We start from the raw sequence: 25,610 nt of genomic DNA, 5'->3' as shown, positions 1-25,610 counted from the left end.
CTCCTCCTTTGTTCCTGGGCCTCCTATGTAACTGTCTGTGACAATGGAGAGATTAGGAATGCAGGAATGCAGAGTGAGACAGCGAAAGAGAGCGAGCGAGAGAGAGAGAGAGAGAGAGAGAGAGAGAGAGAGAGAGAGAGGAAGAGAGAAAATGAATCTTGCTGCCTGTGAATTTCGTACACCAGGTCAATGCTTTGATCTTCACAACCCTGCTACCTGTGTGTGTGTGTGTGTGTGTGTGTGTGTGTGTGTGTGTGTGTGTGTGTGTGTGTGTGTGTGTGTGTGTGTGTGAGAAAGACAGACAGAGAGAGAGAGAGATGGAGGCGGGGGGGGTGGTGAAGGCAATATCCTGAGCTCCCCTCGGAGAGAGCTTCCTGTGGCTGCCAACGCCATGTCAGCATGCAGGTACAAACACCTGGAGACTGAAAGGCTTTCATCATCTGACTACTGAAGACACTCAACCAACCAGCTGACCAAAATAGCTTTTGACAAAACAAGATTCCCTGTTGAACACATGCCCATATTTACAAGAGGTTGCACAAATGCATAACTATGCTGTCCTCTGACTCCTGTCCCTGTTCCCTCCTTGCTCTCCCCCCACCCTCAACACCTCTCCCCAGCCAGGACAGAGAGAGGGTATGTGTGGAGGAGAGACTGTGTAACAGTCGGTTTCACCTCCACATCTCTGCATCCACACCCTGGAGAGACTAACCCCATCTTAATTAATTTCCACAACTGCTTCCATTCCAGTTTCCATCTGCAGCAGCCCAGGAATGTCAGCTATGCGAGTCAGTCATGTAAGCAAGCTGTGTGGAGCTGCTGATAAGATAGCTTCAACTCTCACTTCTCCTCTCTTCTCCTTCGGCTCTCTTCTCCTCTCGACTCCTCTCTTCTCCTGTATTCACCTCTCTCATCCTCTTTTCTCTTCTCCTCTTCTCCTCTCCTCTCATCTCCCCTCTTCTCCAGAATACCCGTACATAAACATGCAACGCAACTCCTCTTCATTGTTCAGCCTCTCCTACAACCTGCTAGATACCTATTGGGTTCTAGAGTAGGTATTTCTGTGTGCTGGTTTGTAGGTTATGTTCTGTATACGGTGTGAGTATGGGCGTGACAGGTGATGACAGCCAGGCAGTGTTTCCTCTGGTGTCTCTCTTCACATCCTGCCATCAGACATAATAGAGGGTGGACCCCCCCCCCCACACACACACACACACACACACACACAGGCCTGTTTCCACTGCTGGACCTGCTCCTCCAACTCTAGTATCTGACCCTCGGTCTTATCAAGTACTTCAGTTCAGTGTTTGCTCACCAAACCTTTCAGTCTCTCCTATCTTAGAACATTCAAATTCATTCATTGTAATCGTCATGAGGAAAAATGTTGTCGTCAGGTAAAGAACCACAGGCTCCCTGCTTGCTCACACGTCCAAACACACGCAGCCACATCATGTGACGGGCATGTGCACTAGCAGTCTTGGCAGCCTCGATGAAGCTTCAGAGAACCAGAGACAGAATCAGTGAAGCTTCAGAGAGCCAGAGATTGAAGCAGTGACGAAGCACAGCGAGGCTCACACCAGGACAGGCGTCAATGATTCATGAGAGACTGAAGTGCTGCTCCGTTTTAACTGAGGAGAGATGCTTCCATGAATACTGTACAGCATAGTTACATGTCAGTACACACACACACACACAAGCAAATGATCCACACACACATTCCATCCACACACGCACACAGGTGAGGGGAACCAGCGCAGGGCTCTGACTTGTGAAAATGTTATGTGGAATGTGCTGGAGGATTGCAAGGGTGGGGGTTGAGTATGCTGTCAGACCAGCCTGTCTGCCCTGGCACCTGCATTCCCAGTCCCATCTCACCCCCCCCCCCCCCCCGCCCCCTCCCACATGCACCTCCTTGCCCATGACACAGCACCCTGCCGGCATTCCTCCGGTTTTAGTCTGCTTACCCAGCATTCCACAGGGCATCGGGCATGTTCCTTTCCGCGTCACACGGGGGTTGGCTGACTGGGCCAGCCTGCTGTCTTTTGTGTTGGATAGACAAAACAAGGAGACAGGTTGTTAACAACTCAATCTGCAGTTGATTAATGACTGTCTGAATGTAATGGAGGGACTTCAACAGAGAATGTGATATCCTCCCTGGGCGTGGCTATGTATTGTATGACCATGACCTAGAGATATGGAGATATGGATCTATACCGGTCAGACACAAACCCAGCACTGTGTTTCTGCAAGCAGTCGGAGCCAGTTGGGCTGGCTGGCTATTTAGCTAGGGCAGGTGTACAATGTGTGTGTGTGTGAGGCGTGTGTGTGTGGTGTATCCCCTGGCCTCCCGGGAGACTGACAGGCTTGAACACATTCCTGTCCTCTGTTGTTCTGTCTCTTCCGGCATGACAGGATCAAGTGGCAGCCAGACAACAAGGGAAGCAGATTGGCTGACTGCAGGAAGTAACCGTCTCATGTGATTGACTGTTGTTCTTCCTCATTTTCATATCCACCTGGTGAGTGTTACAGTGCTTCCTCCTGACCGAGATCACATGGACGAGGACTTGAGTGTTACCAAAGCAGCTAAAAGACCCTAAGGAATGACTGTATGTCTCCTGTTTCCTGGTCTTCTGTTGACCAGGCGTAGAGTGAACAGATATCTATGATATCTATAGTCAACTGATATACTGTATGTATGCATTAGCAAAATAGCGGGGCGTACTGGTAACAATAATACTCAGTTGTGTTTGTTACAGAAGCTGGAGGTGTGTATGTGTGTGTGTGTTGGGGGGGGGGGGGCAGGAACAGGTGGTGAGAAGCTCCAGGTGAAGTTGAGAGTTGGCTATGAGTCCTGAGAGAAACAAATAGCCTGAAATCTGAGTTCTGCTGCCGGAATGTAAAACGTCACCTGGTCACCATGGAAACCTGTTTGCAACAGCTGCTCTTTGTTCTCCCTCCGAGTGTGTGCGTGTGAGTTTGTATGTGTGTGTGTGTGTGTGTGTATGTATGTGTGTATACACGTGCAAATTCCTGTATGTAAATGCATGACATTGAGTAAGTCCTGAAGGGGTGAGTTGGTTTGAAATGTCAACAAGATTTGACTCAAGACTTCTACAGGCTACCTACAGGCGTTACCTACAGTACCCGAAGGGGGGTGAGGGGGGTTGAGGTTTGGAGGGGGGTGAGAGAGGAGAGGAGGGATAGAATAAAACACATCTATTTACAACAACTCTGTTCCTAATAGAAGTATTAAATCATGACTCAGTTCTCATGTGACGGCTGGTTCTCTCAACACACACAAGGTTGGATTTATCTACACATCTAAAACCGCCAAGTCATATTCTAGCTCTCTGATCCTCAAATGTCTTACTGTATTCAAACGAACGTGGTACGTGCTTGATCTGTGACATGTAGCAACTTTGCATGCCCTCTCCACATCAGTCATCAGTTTCCACCTCCTCTCTACATCAGCTGCTCCTCCTGGTGGACATAATGTGGCACTGCACCATGATCACTGCAGCTCTGCTGAGAATGCTGCAACAGTTGCTGTGGACAAAAAGTAAAACATTCCGGATTAAGAACCAGGTGATCTGTGTATCATTCTGTGTAGTGTTTCCTAAACATCTTAACATCCACATTAGACCACAATGACATGAGTTAGCACCAGTATCCTCATGTTCGAAGATGTCGAGGATGGGGATCAGTGGTAGTAAGGTCAAGAGGTCACAGGTCTGAATCAGATGGCGCCCCTAACACAGAGGCCCGGGTTAGATTCCGACTCGGGTACATTTCTGCATGTGTACCCGAGTCTGCATGTGCTCTCTCTCTCTCTCTCTCTCTCTCTCTCTCTCTCTCTCTCTCTCTCTCTCTCTCTCTCTCTCTCTCTCTCTCTCTCTCTCTCTCTCTCTCTCTCTCTGTCTCTCTCTCTCTCTCTCTCTCTCCAAAACATTTCCTGTCTACCGCTAATTGTCTCTGCCCAATAAAGCAACAGAAGCCAAACATGTATCTTAAAAACAGCTCACTGGACACCTCTCCAAATATATGAATTCCTCCAATCTGGATTTCGTTACATTTACATTTAATCATTTAGCAGACGCTCTTATCCAGAGCGACTTATAGTAAGTACAGGGACATTCTCCCCGAGGCAAGTAGGGTGCAGTGCCTTGCCCAAGGACACAACGTCATTTGGCATGGCCGGGAATCGAACTGGCAACCTTCAGATTACTAGCCCGCTTCCCTGGTTCTCATGGTTCCCCTGGTTCTCCTGGTTCTCATGGTTTTCCTGGTTCTCATGGTTCTCCTGGTTCTCATGGTTGTCCTGGACCTGAGTGCAGCCTTTTTACCCTGTTGATCATCAAATTCTCCTGTAGCATATCGAGAACTAGGGTGGGATGGCCTCTGTGGCCGTACAAATAACGTTTGATTTGATTTGTTTGCATTACTAGCACACAGTATCAGCCTGTCTCAACTCGTCAGACCTATGAACGTGGCCCAGTAGGCTGCTTGGGACCGGCGTGGGTTAGGCTGAGAGAACGGGGAAATCTATATGTTTATTTGATGAGGAGGTCAAACAAAACATCAGCCACATGTGTCAAAGTACATTAGTTAAACTTTAGACTCCAGGTGACGCTCGAACACTCCCTCAACAAGCTGGTACTTCCTCATTCCTGCACACACCTATAGACAGACATTCTTCTTATAGGTGGTGTCTCCGAGGTGTCTCAGTGGGGTGAGGGTACTCTCTGTGGCAGGATCAGTGGCACGTGTCTTCTGGGCGACTTCTGGTGGGACCGGTCTATTTCCTGGGTGAACAGGTCTGGTGAGACCGGTCTATTTCCTGGGTGAACAGGTCTGGTGGGACGGGTCTATTTTCTGGGTGAACAGGTCTGGTGGGACCGGTCTATTTCCTGGGTGAACAGGTCTGGTGGGACCGGTCTATTTCCTGGGTGACAGCATCAGCCCCATGGCATCTGGTGTGGGGAGCAGTGTTCTGGTGACGGGGGCCAACAGGGGCATCGGTCTGGAGCTCGTCACGCAGCTTGCAGAGTCCACCAACCCGCCTCAGCTGATCTTTGCTGGCTGTCGAGAACCAGAGAGAGCTAAGGTACCCATGCATGTACATAGGTCTCTGATGTGGACTTCATGACATGTTGAGCAAAACCCCCTCTTGGTGGGACCTAGCAGTGCTGCTGCTGACTGACCAGGTCTGACTTGAGTACAGGTCATTCAATCAGGAGAGAACTGGGATGACAAAAGTGATGTTTATTTACAGAATGGTAAATGTACTACAAGTGTTTGGAGCTTAGACCCCATGGGGAATTATTGATCGAAGGGCGCCTGCCCAGCATCCGAAGAAGAATCCCCCACGGAGTCCAGACACTGGTGGCAGTGGCGGCAGCCGACAACCCAGCCAGAGGAGTCGAAGAACAGTGACAAAGGCACCGGGTGGCGATGGGGAGGTGGAGGGTCGCGCACTTGATAGCATGGACAAACTCAACAGGGAGAGAATCGTATTTAAAGGCACAGCCTCATTGTGATAGGCTGACAGCTACGAGGAAGATTTGACAGTGTTAATTGATAGACGAGAGCGCTAATCGATACTGAAACCCAGATGACAGTCCGACATAGGAAAGAGGGAATGTAGAGAGCGTTCTTAGCGGGGGAGTAAGCTGTGAAACATCCAGTATGCCCGAGTGCAGGGATCGGTCTTGCCTGACTGAACTTGCGCTAAGCTTCATTTAGTCAAACATTTACAGGATACATCTCTGTCCAACTAGAGGTAGTAGAGCCTGTGATGTACAATAGCTATGGTTGCCCTGGTGCTGTAGTATTATGGTTTGTTTGACCCCCTGACCTCTGGTATATCTTCCTGTCTGCAGGACCTGCAAGAGCTGTCCCAGAGGCACCCGCAGATGGTCATCATAGTACCACTGGGTAAGGGATGTGTGTGATGGAGGAGGATGAGCTGAAGGGGAAAGGAGGAGGAGGGGGGGGGGGGAGATGGGAGGGAGGGAGGCTTCAAATTACTTTAACTTAATGTTATTTGTAATCCAGACCAGTCGTGCAGAAGAGACTCCACCCATACATGTGTTTGATGCTGCACTTCAGATAGGATGTTGGTTTTTCTGCACTGTACTATGTAACACGATAGCTGAGATCTCACTGTAGCACTGTAGCTGAGATACTGTTATTGTTCTTCGTGCCTGCTGGCTGAAATGTGGTTATTTTGTGTCTGGTACATGCAGACCGTTCAACCATGCACTTTTGATCCTTGATTTCATGTTGTTTCTACGAGCACCATTTGCATATTGCTTTGGAGAAAAACATCTGCTAAATGAACAAAATGTCAATGTCAAGTCAGGCCTCTGCTGGTCACTGAATGATCCCAGCTGTCTACAACAGGCGTGCCTGAATGTAAACATTCGTTCCTGTTCTGGCTCAGTGTGTGAATCAGGGCTCATGTCCTGTGTTCATCCCAATAGTTTTAATTGACTAATTGGAAATATCTTTGAGATATTCTGCTATAACATACCGTAATCCTGCTATGCTTTTAAGCACTGGTGTTTTTCCTGAGATGAGCCTAAGATCCGATATGTTGCGCAGTTCTGCAAATGGCGTGTTTTGACAGGAAAAACGACTCACCTGCGATTGCGTTTGATGGAATGTTGTTGTTGGTGAACTCACCCGCGTGTCACATCCTGTGTCCCAGACGTGTCGGATGCGGCCAGCGTGTCGGCGGCCTGCCAGATGGTCTCCACCAGGCTGGGGGATGCAGGCCTGAACCTACTGGTGAACAACGCTGCTGTTAACCGTCCCATTCCCGGCAGCCTGGCTCAGACGGGCGCCGACGACATGATGGAGGTCTACCGGACCAACGTGGTGGGACCCATGCTGCTCACCAAGGTCGGTGCCCGCCCCTACGCCCCTGCGCCCCTCTGCCCCTGCGCCCCTCCGCCCCCGCCCCTCTGCCCCTACGCCCCTACGCCCCTGCGCCCCTCTGCCCCTGCGCCCCTCCGCCCCTCCGCCCCTGCGCCCCTGCGCCCCTCCGCCCCTCCGCCCCTCCGCCCCTCCGCCCCTGCGCCCCTACGCCCCTCCGCCCCTACGCCCCTACGCCCCTCTGCCCCTGCGCCCCTACACCCCTCCGCCCCTACGCCCCTCCGCCCGTCCGCCCGTCCGCACTGCGTTCACACATCCATACATTAAAGCTGTCAACCATGAGAGGCGGGATATCACCTACTAACCCGTGGGTTGTGCTGCCGTCATAGACAGGAGGAGCACCAGAGTTAACCACTGTAATAGATTAATAGATTATACTTTTGCACGTTATGAGCATGTATGCGAAAAAGGGATTTACAGGGGAGGGATTTGAACCTGTAACCATTTGAACTGCACTGAGCTATACCCGGCCCACTGTTACAAGTACTAGCCGACTCATCAGTATTCTCCTGTCGGTTATGGAATCAGAAACATGCATCCTCATCCCTGTAAACTATCCATGTCTCTCTTACAGGAGTTGATGCCTCAGCTGCAGAGGGCAGCAGCTCAAGGTTCAGAGTCAGGGTTGTCCTGTCGAAAGGCAGCCATCATCAACATCTCCACGTTGATCTCCTCCATTGAGAAGTGCTATGAGAGCTTTGGTATGGCGCCCATGTACCCCTACAGGACAAGCAAGGTACTGCGCCTTCTGCACTATCGCACAGAGCAAGGGGGATGGGAGAAGGGGATGGGGGTGGGGTGGGCAGGGTAGTACTAAAGCAGGTCACTGCCCTGTGTTTCCTGCATGTTTATGGTCCTCAGTGCTGTTTGTCCTCCTGTCCACCAGGTGGCGCTGAACATGCTGACTCGCTGCCTGTCAGAGGACCTGTGTAAGGACGGCATCCTGGTGACGGCTATCCACCCCGGCTGGGTCCAGACGGACATGGGCGGGGCACAGGTCAGCGGAGGGGGGGAACAGGCATTGGGGGGTAGAATCAATGAAAGAGAGAGAGAGAGAGAGAGAGAGAGAGAGAGAGAGAGAGAGAGAGAGAGAGAGAGAGAGAGAGAGAGAGAGAGAGAGACAGACAGACAGACAGACAGAAAGAGACAGAGAGATGTGATTGGAATTCATTTAATTCAATTCAATTGAAAGAGAAAAAGAAAGAGAGAGAAAGAGAAAGACAGACAGAGAAAGGTAGAGAAAGAAAGAGAAAGAAAGAAAGACTCAAGGTTGATATGTATTAAAGCGGTATGGCTTCAACACGTCCATGATCACATCCGCTCTGTTGCTGACAGGCTCCCCTGCCAACGAAGGACAGTGTCCGGGGCATGCTGGGAGTGATGTCATCACTCACGGAGCAGCACCGCGGGACACTGCTGGACTGGAAGGGTAACAGCATCCCCTGGTAGCAGAGGGACCCACCCAGACACAGAGGCCTGACCAACACTGTCTGTTCTCCCCTGTCAAGCTCCAGTGGGGATCTCATCCAGGCTTTCTGCTGGCATGACAGGGCCTGTCTTCCCTGAATAAAAACCAGCCTCAATACATGTAGTCTTTTTGTCGTGTCCCTTCAAACTGTGTCCGTTCAGGAGGCTGTGTGTGTTTGCGCGAGTTCAAGGAGTGTGTGTGTTCTCGGCCGTCTGCTGCTTGTGGAGGAGCGTGTTGACTGACCCGCTCGAACAGAACGGAGAGAAGGAAAACAGAGAGGCGACGAGCACCAACGGAAGCAGGGAGGAGAGGAGGATGTGGAGATGGAGGGGTGAGAGAGGGGTGGTGGAACAGAGGCAGTTTTCCGCTGTGTTTCTCCATATCCCTGTTCTCTGACTGTCCGGAGTGTGTGTGTGTGTGTGTGCGTGTGTGTGTGTTTTAGGGGTCAGGGCAGGAGAGACAGCCCTACTGGCAGCGATGACTGCTGGCAGGAAAGGGTCTTGAAAAACTGCTGATTAACAGAGAGGATGAAAGACTGAATAACATGCTCTAATCCTGCAGTGCAAGACAGAGTGTTCTCTTTTCCAGCCCAGACCACCTCTCACTTTAAAGAATACTCGGCTTAATCATTTCAGACCAAGAAAATAGTCATACGTTTTTCTTTTGTTCTTGTATCCTGTTCCAGTTATTCATTCAAAGATGTGTAGTTATGGCATTGATTAGGCCTACATATTTTACTTCTATGAATCCAATTATTGATGCTTTGGTCTCCTGTGGATGCTTGATGTGGTTCACTCAATAGGTCAAATGGGCATATGGACAGATAGCTAGAGAGGTGGGATTTACACGGAAAGTTACACGAACTGGCATGAACGGTAGAAAAGCTTTAGGCTAGTACATCTTCTTACATTTAGTCATTTAGCTGACGATCTTATCCATATTCTTGACATGTACATAGTTTTTTTTAAAGCAAGTAGCCCGATCGAAAACTGACAGGCAAAAACATTGACAATTCACTGGTCTATAGAGGCGTTATCTTATATCCCACAGACGAAAACAAGCGAGGTAGTTTCACTGCGGCCAGCTGCAGGTGACCTGACAATCGACTAATTTGATTAGAGCGGATCAATCACAAGGGGCAGTCGGCTATCTAAAGAAAAGGGAGATTTAATTATCCTGAGGCTTTACATGTACGCTTGCTATAGAACAGTTAAGCTAGACGGTAGTGAAGGTGTTTTTTCGAGTAGATTTCGGGGATCTGGCAGATCGGTGTCAGTTGTGAGGCTGGAGAGATCATCCACGCGCTCGAGGAAGGAGGTGTGACCACAAGCGCGCTGACGTATCAGAGAACCGAGTACTCGCTCTTGCATGATTAACAGGTTGTAACTTGGATGGAGGGCTAAACTGAACTTGAAACATTCTTTTAGTTCTCCCTTTCTTTGCCGGGGAACATTTTCTCGCTCGTAGGACTACAATAAAGGTAAGATAGAAGATCTATTATGTTGTTACTCTAAATGACGTTAAAAAAAATCGAGTTCGAATCAAAGTTCCACTTACAAAGCTGATGTTTTACTGGGTCTTACCAAATCCACTGAAAAATATCTTTAGGTTTTGCCCGTGATGTATCGGTATCAATGTGGCTGTGTGTGTGTTTACAGTTTGTGTGTGTGTGTGTGTGTGTGTGTGTGTGTGTGTGTGTGTGTGTGTGTGTGTGTGTGTGTGTGTGTGTGTGTGTGTGTGTCGGGGTAGGAGTGGAAGGGGGCAGGGGAGTCACTGCCAGGTGTGTTAATCACCAATCGATGAGGTTCACTCTCGGTTTCGTCACCTTCTTCTCTCTCTCTCTCTCTCTCTCTCTCTCTCTCTCTCTCTCTCTCTCTCTCTCTCTCTCTCTCTCTCTCTCTCTCTCTCTCTCTCTCTCTCTCTCTCTCTCTCTCTCTCTCTCTCTCTGTGTTGTTGTGTTCTGGTTGTACAGACAGTTTGGGAGTTTCACAGTGGAATAGATTACTGATACATTTCCTCAACTCCCATCCTCTCTCCCCCTCATCTCTCCTTCTCGTTCCACACAGACCTTCTGTACTTTCCCATCCTTCTCCTCCGCCTTTCTCCTTTTGCCCCTTCCCTCCCCCTCTCTCCCCCTCTCTCACATAACCACTCTCAGTCCCTCATTGACATCAAGACCAAGACACTGAGAAACTGGAGTTGTTGTTGTGTTTGTGACACTACTCCACATTCGAACCAGGGTTTACAGTTTACAGTGTAATAAAAGGCTGTTTTAGACCTCCTGTCTAACCAGAACCACCCTCCTTCCTCAAACACACTCCCCTCTCCCAGGGGCACCCAAGGGTCAGTGCTGGAATGTTTGTTTAACGCACAGCCAGATAGGTGGATACCGGACGGGTGAAAAAAACACTGGGACGTAGATCAGTGGTTTTGAAAAAAAGATATATTGTGTATTGATGACACGAATGTGTGTGTGTCAGAGAAAGCTTGGCCTGATCTCTTAGGTCCATAGTACAGCAAACACAGCAGACAGTGTTTCAGTAACAGCGTGCTGCCTTGTTCGTGGTAAATAAGGCTGACAGACAGAAAGACAACTGTCCATCTGCAGCTGGTGCTGTGGTGGTGGTTGGTTGTGGAGGTTGAGTGAATGTGGTGGTGTAGGGGTCGTTGAGATGAGATGTTCCCGGTGTCGTGGTTTTCTTGGGCTTTGAGTTTGGTGTTGGTTGTTATGGTGACCAGAGTCAATCAGTGTCCTTCGAAGGATGATTGTTGACTTGGTCTGAATGAGTGACTAGTTGACCCTTGACCCATAACAACAGGCCGACCTGGAATGAAGCCTTTTTTATTCATTCTCTAATCTCCCTCGCTCTCCATCGATCTCTTTCTTTCTTTTTCTCACTGCTCACCCTTCTCTGTTAACTGCATCCAAATCATCTCTGCCCTCTTTTCCCACCCATTTCCCATCCACCGCTCTTTCTCTGCCTCTCTTCTTCTCTGCCGGTCTTGAGGAAAGTTGGCAGGAGCTGGTCTATTGTGTGGGAGAAAGAGAGGCGGCTGTCCAAGGGTATTCAGGATGTGTTTATTGGTTCAGATGAGCCGGGGCTTTGGGGTAATGGATAAAGACATGACCCTTTTCCTGTCGGAGACCTTTCCAAACGGCAAGACTGAGGCAGAGCAACTAGAATGTGTTTGTGTGTTTGACAGATTTACGATTATGCGACACCTCAGATAACTGGGCTTTAGTTGGCTAACCAGCCTGCAATTTAGACTTGTGTGAAGCTAGTCTTGTGGTACAGTATGTAATGCTATGTTGTGTTGAGGGGTGTGAAACCGTGTTGTTGTACGATGGCATAATGATGTATTTTGTTGTGAGTCTGAATGGTGTGAATGGAGATGGACTTTGATGACAGGACAATGGCAGGAAGTGAACTGTCAGTATTTCCTGCCTGTGTATCTATACAGGCAGGAAATTTCCTGGTTCTACAGAGGTGGCAATAGTACACCACACACACACACACTTAGTGAATGCTCAGCACTGTGTGTGTGTGTCTGTGTGAGGTAGATGTGTGTGTAAATATAGATCCCAGCTCTCCCCTCTGACTAGCGTTAGAACTTCTGCAGTATTAATGAGTGGCCATGGGTAATGTAGTATTGATGAGGGTATTATGGGTAATGAAGTATTAATGACTGAGGGGTCCCTGGGGTCCTGTCTGGTCCTTACATCCTGTAAACACCTATCATGCGGTCAGATAAATAACTCATCTGCAGACTTCTGTCCGAAGGAAAACCTCTTAATAAGCAGAATACTCCAGACTGTGGACTCAGACCTCTACAGAGAGATAGCTGACTTGTCCAGGTATTAAAGATCCCCATGTCAAACTGCACAAGACACAGCAAACCACTGCAGGCAAACCCTTTACACCCCTGGACACCCACTCAGACCTGGATGGGTGTGATTCACATCCAGGTGTCTGGTGATCAGGTCAGACAGCCAGAGGTGAAGAGACAGATCTCTTTATTAATTCACCAGGCTGCTGTCCCACTCCAGGGTCCAGACTGTTTGAGGGATTGGCTGGATTTCACTCAGTAACAGGGCTGCTGTAGGTCCACACGTGAACCAATCACTGCCCCCCGTACTCCTTCATTGTGCCAAGGATTATAAATGTGACAGCTCATCCTGTGTGCATAAATAGCTTGGAAACAACACAACTGAAGTAAACCTTTTGCTTGTGTTCATTCATGTCTTAATCTTTGTGGTGCGTCCAAACAGAGACCGCCTAGTTTCAAATCATTCAAATCCATATAGCCCTTTTTAAAAGCGATGTCACAGAGGGCTTCAAAAATGCCAATATAACTGCACCTAAACCAACCTAAACCAACCTAAACCCTCAAGGAAGACTAAGCAGGAAGACTAAGGAAAACTCCCAGTTTCTCTGCTATGTTTTTTGGTTGTCTAGTCTAGTCAACACATTAGTCACCTTCCTTGTAGTACTGCACTACATCCAGAAGAGGTCAGTGGGTCAGTGGGAATCTTTGCTCTAACTAGTCTTGTGGTTCATGATCATCTCAAACTCTTAAAAGCACCCCTCCTTCATTTAGTCTTAACTAGTATGAAAGTTAGTTTGTCCATTATTCAAGTATTGTAGCTTGTTTCCATTACAGGTCCAGGTCACATCTAACCCTGCCCCCCCCCACTCCCCCTTCACCTACTATATAATCGATAAATGTCTGTACCCACGGAATTGCTTGATGTGTGATACCATGTTGTTTGTGCTGCACTTTACTATGTCATGTTGTAGTTGTTATTGTTCCACTGTAGTTCAGATATTAGGAATGTTGCACTTACACCAGTACAGTATTTGTACTGTAACTATAAATATCACATTGACACTATAGGCTTCTGTACTCCACCCTGTTATACCCCACCCATGCCGACTGTGCATGGTAACACTTTATTATTTATTATTCGGCTTCACCCTCCTTTAGGCCTTCAGAGACAGTGCAATGTCTGTAATCTGCTGTGCTGAAGCAACTTCTGTGGCTCTGTCTGGTTGGGGGAGAAACACAGACAGACTGAATGGTGACTACGGTCTGAGTTTTTAAACAGGAAGCACGTCGCCGCAAGCTGCAGCAGAGGCAGGAAGTTAGCATTCTGACAGCCAGCCGCGTCTTTGTGCTGCTTCTCTGTTTACTGCTGCCTGCTGCATCAGCTGCTATGGCTGGCTCTGCCACGCCGTCATGTGCTGTGTGTGATGGGTGGGGGGGGGATGTATGTATGTGTGCGCATGTGTATGAGTGTGTGTGTGTGGGGGGGGATGTGTGTATCTGTGTGTATGTCAGTGTATGTGTCTCTGCATGTGTGTGTCTCTCTGTGTGTGTGTCTCTCTGTATGTGTGTGTGTGTGTATATGTGTCTCTGTGTGTGTGTGGGTGTGTGTCTTTGGGTTGGGGAAGAGCTCCAAACAGAAATAGAAAGTTCAGCCTCATTTGAACTACTGCAGCCTGGTCTGGTCAGACAGCAGGCTGGGCTGGGCTGGCCTGTGGCAGCAAGGGAGTAGGTTTTCTGGAGTAGCTCCATTGTTTGGGGAGCTAAAGGCTGGTTCTGTGGCCTGGCAGGAGGGCTGGAGGCCAGACTGGACTCAGGCCTGATGCTAAACACTAACATGGCCTGTAGCTCACCTCAACCACAGACCAGCCCCCCGGGTCAGAGACAGGGGTGTACGTTCCATTATATATGAAATGGCAGTTTTTGAAAATGGCAAATCTAGAGGAGGACTAGCTACATAGAGGGGGTAGCCTGCTACCTGCAGGGGAAAACTGAACCTAGGGAGTCGAGTTGAGCCGCTACCATGTAGTGGAAAAACACCAGGTACTCTAACATGATCTCTTCTATGCTTTATTTAGGGTAATTACATGTGTGCCTGGGAGATTGTCGAAGTACAAATATTTGTATGACCAAGTGCAGTGGTCGTGTTAGTGCATGCATGCATTTGTGTGTAAATGTATGTGCGTGTGTGTGTGTGTGTGTGTTAATCGGGAGATCAGTACCCAAACCATACGGTCCCACCCTGGTCTAATGGCTGTATGGAGAAGACGGGGGGGTGGGGGAGGATGGGGGAGGACGGGGGAGGACGAGGGAGGACGAGGGAGGATTAGCAGGGGGGAGGAGTGGAAAGGGGGGGGTTGCAGTTTCTGTGAATGGCATGATGGGATCAGACCACTGCCAGGCCAGACTGTCACGGTCCTGATGGCTGCTGTCAGGTCCACACAGCAACTGTCAAACATCGGAGGACAAAAACCTGAGCCCGAAGCTTAAGTGTTATCCCCTTGGCCTCTCTCTCATCCCCTTGGCCTCTCTCTCGTCCCCTTGGCCTCTCTCTCATCCCCTTGGCCTCTCTCTCATCCCCTTGGCCTCTCTCTCATCCCCTTGGCCTCTCTCTCATCCCCTTGGCCTCTCTCTCGTCCACTTGGCCTCTCTCTCGTCCCCTTGGCCTCTCTCTCGTCCCCTTGGCCTCTCTCTCATCCCCTTGGCCTCTCTCTCATCCCCTTGGCCTCTCTCTCATCCACTTGGCCTCTCTCTCGTCCCCTTGGCCTCTCTCTCGTCCCCTTGGCCTCTCTCTCATCCCCTTGGCCTCTCTCTCGTCCACTTGGCCTCTCTCTCATCCCCTTGGCCTCTCTCGTCCACTTGGCCTCTCTCTCATCCCCTTGGCCTCTCTCTCATCCCCTTGGCCTCTCTCTCATCCCCTTGGCCTCTCTCTCATCCCCTTGGCCTCTCTCTCGTCCACTTGGCCTCTCTCTCATCCCCTTGGCCTCTCTCGTCCACTTGGCCTCTCTCTCATCCCCTTGGCCTCTCTCTCATCCCCTTGGCCTCTCTCTCGTCCCCTTGGCCTCTCTCTCGTCCCCTTGGCCTCTCTCTCGTCCCCTTGGCCTCTCTCTCATCCCCTTGGCCTCTCTCTCGTCCACTTGGCCTCTCTCTCATCCCCTTGGCCTCTCTCGTCCACTTGGCCTCTCTCTCATCCCCTTGGCCTCTCTCTCATCCCCTTGGCCTCTCTCTCATCCCCTTGGCCTCTCTCTCATCCCCTTGGCCTCTCTCTCGTCCACTTGGCCTCTCTCTCATCCCCTTGGCCTCTCTCGTCCACTTGGCCTCTCTCTCATCCCCTTGGCCTCTCTCTCATCCCCTTGGCCTCTCTCTCATCCCCTTGGCCTCTCTCTCGTCCCCTTGGCCTCTCTCTCATCCCCTTGGCCTCTCTCTCATCCCCTTGGCCTCTCTCTCGTCCCCTTGGCCTCTCTCTCGTCCCCTTGGCCTCTCTCTCATCCCCTTGGCCTCTCTCTCATCCCCTTGGCCTCTCTCTCGTCCACTTGGCCTCTCTCTCATCCCCTTGGCCTCTCTCGTCCACTTGGCCTCTCTCTCATCCCCTTGGCCTCTCTCTCATCCACTTGGCCTCTCTCTCATCCCCTTGGCCTCTCTCTCATCCCCTTGGCCTCTCTCTCGTCCACTTGGCCTCTCTCTCATCCCCTTGGCCTCTCTCGTCCACTTGGCCTCTCTCTCATCCCCTTGGCCTCTCTCGTCCCCTTGGCCTATCTCTCGTCCACTTGGCCTCTCTCTCATCCCCTTGGCCTCTCTCTCGTCCACTTGGCCTCTCTCTCATCCCCTTGGCCTCTCTCTCGTCCACTTGGCCTCTCTCTCATCCCCTTGGCCTCTCTCTCGTCCCCTTGGCCTATCTCTCGTCCACTTGGCCTCTCTCTCGTCCACTTGGCCTCTCTCTCGCCCCCTTGGCCTCTCTCTCACCCCCTTGGCCTCTCTCTCATCCCCTTGGCCTCTCTCTCATCTCCTTGGCCTCTCTCACATCCCCTTGGCCTCTCTCACATCCCCTTGGCCTCTCTCTCATCCCCTTGGCCTCTGTCTCATACCCACCTTCTCCCCTGCAGTGGGTCAGCTGTACAGTCAGCGATTGTTACTAAACATCCAGTCTCCTGGAACTAAACGGTGGACTATTGTATCCCAGGGGGCCTCCAGAACCCCCCCCCTCCTCCCCCCTTCCAGGCCCAGCATCAGCTAGGGTGAGGCTGTGGAGAGGGAGAACAAAAGACAAGGACTAACCAGGGCCCAAGGAGAGGAGCAGTCGGATAGAGTGGGTTTTCGGCGTGCTCAGAGAGAGGTTTTGTTTTAGGCGTAGATGGCACAGCAGACGGAGCTAACAGGTGGTGCTGTGCAGGTGTGGAGGTCGAGTGTGTGTTTGTGACCGTCTGTTCACCCATGGGTATCAGCCTGCGCTAGTGGACGTTCAAGTGGACATTCTGTTAGTGTGGGTGCCAGTTATGTCCAAGGTCAATGCATAGCTAATGATAGCTTACATACCGTAACTCCGTTTTTTTGGTCTTTCCGCTTTTCTCTTTCTCTCTGTCCCTCCCTCCCTCTCTCTGTCTAACCCTAACCCTGACAGGAAATGAATCAAAGAGGAAGGAGGAGCAGAGAGAGAGTATGTTTATAAATACATTCATGGTTTCTGGGTCCCGCCCCTGTTCCTGTGGGACACTGGTTCTGCGATGAGGGAGGGGTGGCTGAGCTGTTACACATGCTAGATACCCCCAGAGAGAGAGAGGGGCCGAGTGTGTGTTTGTTCAATTCAGATCAAAGAACTCTTCTACCCAGCCCAGATTGGCCTACAGCTCCTCTGGGACCCCCAGGCGGGGTCCTAAACTCTGAGGGTCAGGGGTCAGGGGTCAGGAGGTGGCCTGGTAGAAACAGCCATGCTCAGGACACAGGGCTGGGTAACACTTGGGTGTCGGATGTCGTAAAGGCGATGATGTTATTGTATTCTGGAACAGTCTGCGTTTACTAGAGTGACCCATATATCTGGGTCTGCTGCCTGGAGAGGAACAAACACACACACATGCATGTACACAAATACATACACCCCCACACACACAGGGGGAGGGGAGACAAAAAGATGAGATTCAGTATTTATGAATGAACATCTCCATGTGTCTGCCGCCTCCGAGTCAGTCAGACATCTCATTCACCTGCCCCCCCCCCCCTCCACAGCTCCCCCCCCCCCCCCCCCCCCCAGAGTCTTCTTGGCCTACTTTACCCTGGCTCGTGGAACGACACACGCACACACATACTTTGAAATCTTTCTTTAATTGCGTCAGTGTCTCAACTGTAATTGTTCCTCCAGCATACAGCCCTGCAGTGGAGTAGACGGGAGGATGTCTTAGATTAGAGATAGAGTTATATAGAGAGGCTGCAGCGTGCTGGTGTACTGCTGGAGGGTCAAGGGTTACCACCAGGAGAGAAGAGCACTAAAGTCTCAATAGAGACTCAAGCAGAAGTAGAGTCCCAGTAGAGCGCAGCTCTAGAGTCCGAGTAGAGCGCTGCAGTAGAGACCCAGTAGAGCGCAGCACTAGAGTCTCAGTAGAGACTCAAGCAGAAGTAGAGTCCCAGTCGAGCGCAGCACTAGAGGGGGAGAGGGGTGAAAGGAGTGTGCTGGGAAGGGGGGTAACACGGGGGGCAGGGCTGCTGAGGTGGGGGGGGGGGAGTACGAGTACCACTGGCTGTGATTCAAGAAGATGGGGGCATTCAGAGAGGTGGAGAATGGCCTGGTGGGTCTCAATGGAGGGTGGAGGGGGTGGAGGAGGGGGTGGAGGGGTATTGTAAGTGAAAGGCAGAGTTCTATTGGTGTGTGTGTGTGTGTGACCAGTCTTGGCCCTATCTCTCCCACACAGGCAGGCAGGAGGTTGAACAGACGCACTCTCTCCCCAACGCATGACATCACCCCTTGTTGCCTTGGTGATGGCTACCCGGGGAAAGAGAGGGGTCGTTCGTCTTGGCGTGGTCGGGGAGGGGCAAGGGGCCTTTGTCACTGTCACACACACTTATTCTGATGAATGTGTGAGTGTGTGTGTGTGTGTGTGTGAGAGAGAGAGAGAGAGAGAGAGAGAGAGAGAGAGAGAGAGAGAGAGAGAGAGAGAGAGAGAGAGAAGAGAGAGAGAGAGAGAGAGAGAGAGAGAGAGAGAGAGAGAGAGAGAGAGAGAGAGAGAGAGAGAGAGAGAGAGAGAGAGAGAGAGGAAGAGAGAGAGAGAGAGAGAGAGAGAGAGAGAGAGAGAGAGAGAGAGAGAGAGAGAGAGAGAGAGAGAGAGAGAGAGAGAGAGAGAGTGTGCCAGAAAGAGTTTGTGTGAGAGTGAAAAAGATACTGTGGGGAAGGGAGAGAAAGAGTGTTCAGAAAGAATGTGTGTTTGAGAGAAAGCACACACACAAACGCACCTGCTCACACACACACATCACTGACTCCTTTCTCCCACACACACTCTTGACACACACTCAATTAAACATTTTGATGACTGCACAGTTCGCATGTTCCTGTAATCAAACTCCCATTGGATGAGCGTTAGAAATAAACTGTTGGAAAGAAAACAAACCAACAAGCCATCTGTTCACCTGCCTTACTGACCCTGACTGGCAGAGCCAGGGCAGCAGAAACATGGTCCAGGAAAAAGTACCCTTGAAGAAGTACTTTTGATTATGATTTGGTCACTTGATTGTAACTAGGTTTGTAAGTTTAAGGAACCCAAACAACCGAGCTGCCATTCCATGCTACTAGTGTGTGTGTGTGTGTGTGTGTGTGTGTGTGTGTGTGCTTGCAAGACTGTGTGTGTTTGCTGAAGGAAAACTCAAGCGCTCTAAACAAGTCGGTGTTTTGTCCACACCCCTTCTGAGATAAGGACGGGACCGAGCCTTCAGCCCCACGCGCATGCACTAGAGGGTGCTCTAGAGGGAGAAAGTGACACTCGGGAGTACCAGAGGACAATTGAACAGACGAAGCCGGGCGATATTAAATACGTTTCAGATGCATACGTTTAATTTCTTATAGAAGATGAGCACACGGAATTAGACGGCGTTCACATTCTTGAGACAGTTACAACCGGAACTGCGATTTGAATATTTGGAGTGATTCACTGACCTCGTCTGGGACAGACTCCGACAGCAGACATGTACGTAGGACAGTTCGTCTTTTAGTTAACTCTGTTTCAAGTAGGCTGTAGTGTTTATTGAATTTATATGTGTGAAATTGTAAACCACGATTATTTAAAACCTAATATCTAAATTGTTATGGATTGTGATGATCCAGGGACCATTTTTTCTGTGCACCATCACTGCCTGCAGTTTGTAGTCTTAGTTTCTGCCATACTGCTTCACTTATGAAGCATTATTAGATGTTAGCCGATATTAGCGGATTGGAAACGAGTGTGACCAGCTGACAGAACAGTGCTTAATGGTGATCTAGAAACCGGCGGAAGATTCCGTATAGGCTATTTCTCCGTTTCACGGTGACAAAGACAGCGTTGTCTGCAAGAACGGCTTTGTCTGATAGTGAAATGAATGCGAGAGAAATACCGGGCATCCACGGGTATTAATAACACAAGCCGCGGGAAAGAAAAATCTAGTGTTTTTTTTAATGTGTGTTTCTGAACTGGCAAGCTGTATAGCGCGCTCTGATTCAGTTGTTCCGTGTGGTGTTGCTGAGGGTTCGCCAGAGATTTGATAATGTTATGGTTACTAGTGCGTTTCTCAACGTTTCAACAGCCAAACAGTGACCAGCGTTTTCAGCAACGTGATTGAACATTTCTAATTTCTCTGTGTCGGCCTCTCAGGTCCTGTGGCCAGTGTCCTCGCGGGTTAATCCCTACATTCTAATCCCTCTGTTGACTTTTTTTACGTTCTACAGGGGAATGCAACCCTTGCCCCCCCCCCCCCCCCCCCCCCCCCCCCCCCCCCCCCCCCACACACACACACACACACCTCCTTCTCTCTCCTTCTCTCCCTCCATCTCCCTCCGTCCCTCCTCTCTGTTTATATCTCTCAATGAGCCACAAAAAAGTATTGAGAATTGATTAGAAATTATATTGCCGAGTCCTGTTATAGTCCTGTTATTTCAAGGTCGAAGGTAGTCTGTGCGTTATGTTCTATACCCTAGAACATTGGGCAAGCCTCAACCTAGACTCTTCACCTAGCTTGACATTCACTCAAGAGTTGGTAGTGGAGGTGGTGCGGTGCCACCCTGGAGCGCTGGGCACCAGAGTGGTTTAGGCAGCTGGGTGATCGGATAGTGGATCGGAACGCTCCACGCTGCCCCCAGCAGAGTGTGGGAACCTGTCCCAGCTGGCTGCGTTGCAGCCAGGGGCCCAGGGGCCAGGGGGCCAGGGCCCAGGGTGGCACAATCTGCCCTTTGTTTGTCCTGAGAGCATGGCGATGTCAGACGACATGATTCAGCTAATGATCCAGTCATCAGCTACAATCATAAGGAAAGAGATACACATAGAGGAGAAGTAGGCTCTCTCTTTGTATTCAAATTTAGTTCCCTCTTTCTCTCGCTCTCTCTCTCTTCATATTTCTATTGCAGTTCCCCCCCCCCCCCCTCTCTCTCTCTCTCTCTCTCTCTCTCTCTCTCTCTTTCTGTCTACATTTTCCTCCGTTTCTGTGTTTCCCTCTGTCTCTCTCAAGCACACACGCATGCAGACGTGTTTGTGTTGTGAACAGCATGGTTTTCCATGTCACTGAGTTGGCCTGTTCCTCTACACAGCACACACTGGTCTCAGCATAGAGTGAGCAGGGAGCATGACGCCCCACAGATTCTAAGATCACAGGGAGAAGACGACTGGGGTCCCAGTCCAGAGCTTCACACCTGTTTTTCTGTTGACTGTGACTCTGTAACGAGAAACCATGCCAAGAGTACTCACACACAGGCGTAGACACTCACAGACACAGATTCACAGACACACAGACACACACACACACAAACTCACAGACATACACACACACACACACAAGCTCACAGACACACACATACACACACTCACAGACATACACACGTACACACACACACACACACACAAGCTCACAGACACACACAAACAGACACACACACTCCGTCCTGACTGTAAAGGGACCTCTGGCCTGCCAGGCTCTGTAGGGGGCGACTGGCCTGACATTCTTCTCCCAGCATGCTCTCTGGTCCTGACCGCCACGGGCCTCCCTGCTTAACGACTTCCTGTGGATGTCTGGAGTTCCTGGAGCTGGACAAACAGTCAATTAACTGCCATCGCTCTGACACACACACACACACTCCCCCCCACACACACTCAATTGAAAGTGTTGAAAATTATTTGGCTTTCTTGTGCAGTTCTTTTCTGAGTTGTTGAGTGCTGTCTTTTATTGTCAGTACTTCAAAATAATTTGTGTTAATTTGATTTCATTAAGTCATTTTTCATTTCCTTTCTATCTTGAACTCTAAACTTGTAATTCAACTCTATGGTCAAGTAATCATGGACCAGCATGACTGTATGACATCAGGGACATGTATATGAGAATTGACGACTGTTTTACACACAACAACTGCTGTAGGTCACACCAGCTCATCTCAATCCTAATCTTAACCTTTCGTTTACCCTATCGTTAGCCCTGTTGAATTGGTCTAAATTTCACCTTTGACTCCAGTCTTCTCAGCAACTGGAATTCTAACCTTCGCTCTGCAGAGCAGCTCTGGTCAGCTAAACAGGCTCATAAACATGGTGGCATGGGTGAGGTACTGCTGTTGGGGGCCTGGCCATCTGAAGCATGGGTGAGGTACTGCTGTTGGGGGCCTGTCCATCTGAAGCTGTCTGATGGCACCTTAGTAGCCTTAGGCGAAGGCCAGATCGGATCCAGTGAGTGTTCTTGTGATTCACCAGTACAAGCTGTGGTTGTTTGAGTGTGTGTGTGTGTTTGAGTGTGTGTTTTGTGTGTCAGGAGAGCAGAAGTTGACTGTATCATTACACTGTTGTAGAAGTCGGTTATTACTGAGCAGCTGCTCTGGGTGACTCACTCTGACAGAACACCGCTAGGAAACACCCACACACACACATGCGCGCGCACACACTGACAAAGATAGCATCAGCATTGTCAGCTCCCCTCACTGCTCTGCGGGTCTCAGTGGAATGAGCTAGGGGGGCAGGTAGGGGCTGTTGCAAGGAGGGCAGGTGGGGGCTGTAGCTAGGGGGGCAGGTAGGGGCTGTTGCAAGGAGGGCAGGTAGGGGCTGTAGCTAGGGGGGCAGGTAGGGGCTGTAGCTGGACCCAGTATGGGAGGGGGCAGGTAGGGGCTGTAGCTGGATCCAGGCAGGTAGAGGGCAGGTAGGGGCTGTAGCTAGAAGGGCAGGTAGGGGCTGTAGCTAGGAGGGCAGGTAGGGGCTGTAGCTGGACCCAGGCAGGTAGAGGGAAGGTAGGGGCTGTAGCTAGAAGGGCAGGTAGGGGCTGTAGCTAGGAGGGCAGGTAGGGGCTGTAGCTGGACCCAGGCTGGGAAGGGGCATGTAGGGGCTGTAGCTAGGAGGGCAGGTAGGGGCTGTAGCTGTACCCAGGCTGGGAAGGGGCAGGTAGGGGCTGTAGCTAGGGGGTCGGCAGGGGCTGTAGCTGGACCCAGGCTGGAGCGAGATGAGCTGAGTAGCAGCTTCAGCAGATAAGCAGCTTAGCGTCTCCTCAGGTGAGTCACCTGAGAGGTGAGGGCAGGCAGAGTAAGAGCGGATGGAGGGTGAGGAGAGAGGTAGGAAAGGCAGGCTCAACACCCTGTCACTCTCTGAGGTCATAACCCTCAGTGACACAAGCCCTCAGACATCCTAGTGTGTCTGCTGTGAGGATGTTGTGCTGCTGTTCTGGTAACTTCACCGCTGTGTTGACAGTTTCAGTTTGACAGTGAGTCACAGGCATGTGTTTATACCTCACAGGGAAAACTAGCACCTCCTCCTCTCCTGCTGTCCTTTCCTCTCCTCCTTCCTCAGTAGGACTGGACTGTAGATGGTCATCCATGATGGTCATCCACTGGCCCTCTGCTGGACATAGCTTAGTGTCCTCTCTCCTCTAAACGGGAAGTATGTCTCTGTACCCCTACCTTGCAGGTCCAACCTTTTGATAATCTGGGAGATTAGGGTTAGTTTTTCCTCTGACAGTGAGACTAAGGAGAGGATGACAGAGTAAGAGATAAGAGAGAGTATGAGAAGGGGGGGGACCAGTGTGTGTGTGTGTATACCGGGGGACTAGGGATGTGATTCAACTGTGTGCTCCAGCCGACTGTCTAAACCTGTTCGACCACACAGAGATGAACGAGAATGCAGGGGAGAAAGGGGAGAAGATAAAGACAGGTCTGTACACACACACAGGAACTTGAGACCTGTGATTTCCCAATCAACAATTCGAAAATAATCTCACATCAACCATATCTCAAAGTTGTGTTGAAAAGACCATTTCTAACCCTTTGTTAAGCCTGATAGAGAGTCTTAACTAAGGTCATAGAGATTGTGACTGGTGAGTTACACCCTGATCTGAGATACGTCTTCATGTCCGCTGTATGGTCAACAAGTAGCAGCAGTAAGGTAATTGATGTAGTAATGAGCTAATTACATCATGTTTAGATAGACTTACTAGCTCCGGGTTTCAAGCGTATGTAAACTAGCTAGATGACTGTAGGCTATATGTAGAACACAGTAACTAGCTAGCTTTAGGCTGTAGCATATGCTAGCTAGCGGCGTGGTGGAGTTCAGTGACAGTTAAGCCTCTTATTGGCCAGCTGGGGATTACCAGGAAGTGCTGGGTTCACAGGCGCTCAGGAGCTCGTCAGCTGGGATCTGCCATCGCCACGGCAACACAGAGATAACCCTCTGTAGTGTAACGGCTCTGATAGATTTGACTCTGAATGTATCAACACCGCTATGATCCCACCAGATGTCATACGTCATAGACTTACTTACTAACAGCCTCATGCAGTGTAGGCAGACAGACAGGCCGACAGACAGGCCGACAGACAAGCCGACAGACAGGCCGACAGACAGGCAGACAGACAGGCCGACAGACAGGCAGACCGACAGGCAGACAGACAGGCAGACAGACAGGCCGACAGACAGGCCGACAGACAGGCCGACAGACAGGCCGACAGACAGGCACCTGTTCATAGTTCTCTATGCCCTCAGAGCCCAGCAGGTCCAGCGTCTTGGTGATGGGATCTCTTGTGAGATCTTCGCTTGGTGATGCAGCTGGTTGGGTGTGAGCAGGGGGAGGCGTGGTGAGGTTAGACCAGGGAATGATTACCGCTCCACAGCTCTGAGCCCTTACCTCTCAACAGGGTTTAAGAGCCCGTAAATTAGGAACAGTATTTATTTGGGCCTTTTTTCTTTCCCCTTTGCTCTCTCTCTCTCTCTTTCTCTTTCTTTCTTTCGCTCTCTTTCTCACTTTCACTCTCCTCCTCTCTCTCTCTCACTATCTATTTCACCATCTCTCCGGGAGGCACGCTCGGTGTGTGTGTTCTGCGTCTGTAGGTGTGTGTGTAGCTGCAGACTTCCAGGCCTCCCGAAGAACACAGGAGTAAAGGTCTAGCTGGCTTTACGACATTCCCTGGCGGATGTTCACAGGAACCAGTACCAATCTCATAAAGAGCTTTATGAGGAGGGTTGGTGAGGAGGAGAAACCAGGAAGAGAGCTGAGGATGGAGAGAGGATGGGGGGGGAGAGGGCGAGGGAATGGCAAAGGAGTAGGCAGGGAGAAAAATGGAGTGAGGGAGAGAGGATGGGGGACGAGGGTGAGGAAGGACTGAGGTGGGTATGGGCTGAAAGAGAGAATAAAGGGAGAGAGAGCGGGAGAGGAAAGGAGTGCAGAACAAGCCTACCTGTTGTGTGACCCGCAGAGGAATGAGAGAATGGGAGGAATGTTTCCTCTGGCTGACAAGGCTGTAGATGGAGAGAGGGAGGCGGAGAGATACGTGGTAGGGTGTGTGTTTGGGGGTGTAGGGGAGACACACTCAGTCATACGCACGCACGCACACACACACACACACACACACGTATAAAAGGCAGTGCTGAGCGAGGGTGTTTTAGAAAGGATGCACATCAGACGAGGCTGTTGGAACTGCCCCTCAGACACGCAGCTCAGGATGCAGGATGCGGGTGCCAGCTCTGTCTGATCACTGTGTGGCTGTGGTCCTTATCTCAGCGTGTGACCCAGGTGACAAGCACTCCGTGTCCCCGGATGTTTCTGTTCCAGCCCCAGGGTGGCCTAGCAACCCCCCTCCTGCCTTGTAGTTACACGCACGCACACACAGGCGTGGGCGTTTGTATGTCTGTGTGTGTGTGTGTGTGTTCCTCTCCTCCCTCTCCTCCTTCTCCCAGGTGTGCTGTAGGTCAGGCTGGGC

General features: G+C 50.5%; 2 protein-coding genes across 4 annotated transcripts in view; both read left to right on the top strand.

The window, feature by feature from the left end:
- The first annotated feature begins 4,622 nt into the window (after positions 1–4,622).
- On the top strand, positions 4,623–8,523 carry zgc:158868 (uncharacterized protein LOC791147 homolog). Of its 2 annotated transcripts, none has more exons than XM_062461431.1 (6): positions 4,623–5,104; positions 5,880–5,934; positions 6,710–6,903; positions 7,511–7,672; positions 7,823–7,933; positions 8,272–8,523. In XM_062461431.1, exons 1-6 carry the CDS (start codon positions 4,964–4,966, stop codon positions 8,383–8,385), a joined length of 777 nt encoding a protein of 258 aa, XP_062317415.1. In that variant the 5' UTR covers positions 4,623–4,963; the 3' UTR covers positions 8,386–8,523. The 2 variants fall into 2 exon arrangements, with proteins under 2 accessions (XP_062317415.1, XP_062317416.1); XM_062461432.1 differs by lacking the exon at positions 4,623–5,104 and adding an exon at positions 5,429–5,520.
- An 851-nt stretch (positions 8,524–9,374) lies between these two features.
- The window catches only part of LOC134021021 (rho family-interacting cell polarization regulator 1-like), a 30,694-nt gene continuing 14,458 nt past the window's right edge, over positions 9,375–25,610 (top strand). The window contains exon 1 of one of the 2 annotated variants that reach the window (XM_062461442.1): positions 9,375–9,884. The gene's annotated coding sequence lies outside the window, so the exon portion shown is untranslated. Of the gene's footprint in view, positions 9,885–19,173; positions 19,396–25,610 lie in introns of those variants that run through there. The other variant, XM_062461441.1, reaches the window with a different exon arrangement.

The sequence above is a fragment of the Osmerus eperlanus genome, chromosome 5, assembly GCF_963692335.1.
Source record: "Osmerus eperlanus chromosome 5, fOsmEpe2.1, whole genome shotgun sequence".
Classification (NCBI taxonomy): domain Eukaryota; kingdom Metazoa; phylum Chordata; class Actinopteri; order Osmeriformes; family Osmeridae; genus Osmerus; species Osmerus eperlanus.
Note: the sequence above shows the minus strand (reverse complement) of the source record. Positions and strands in the feature narration are given on the sequence as shown.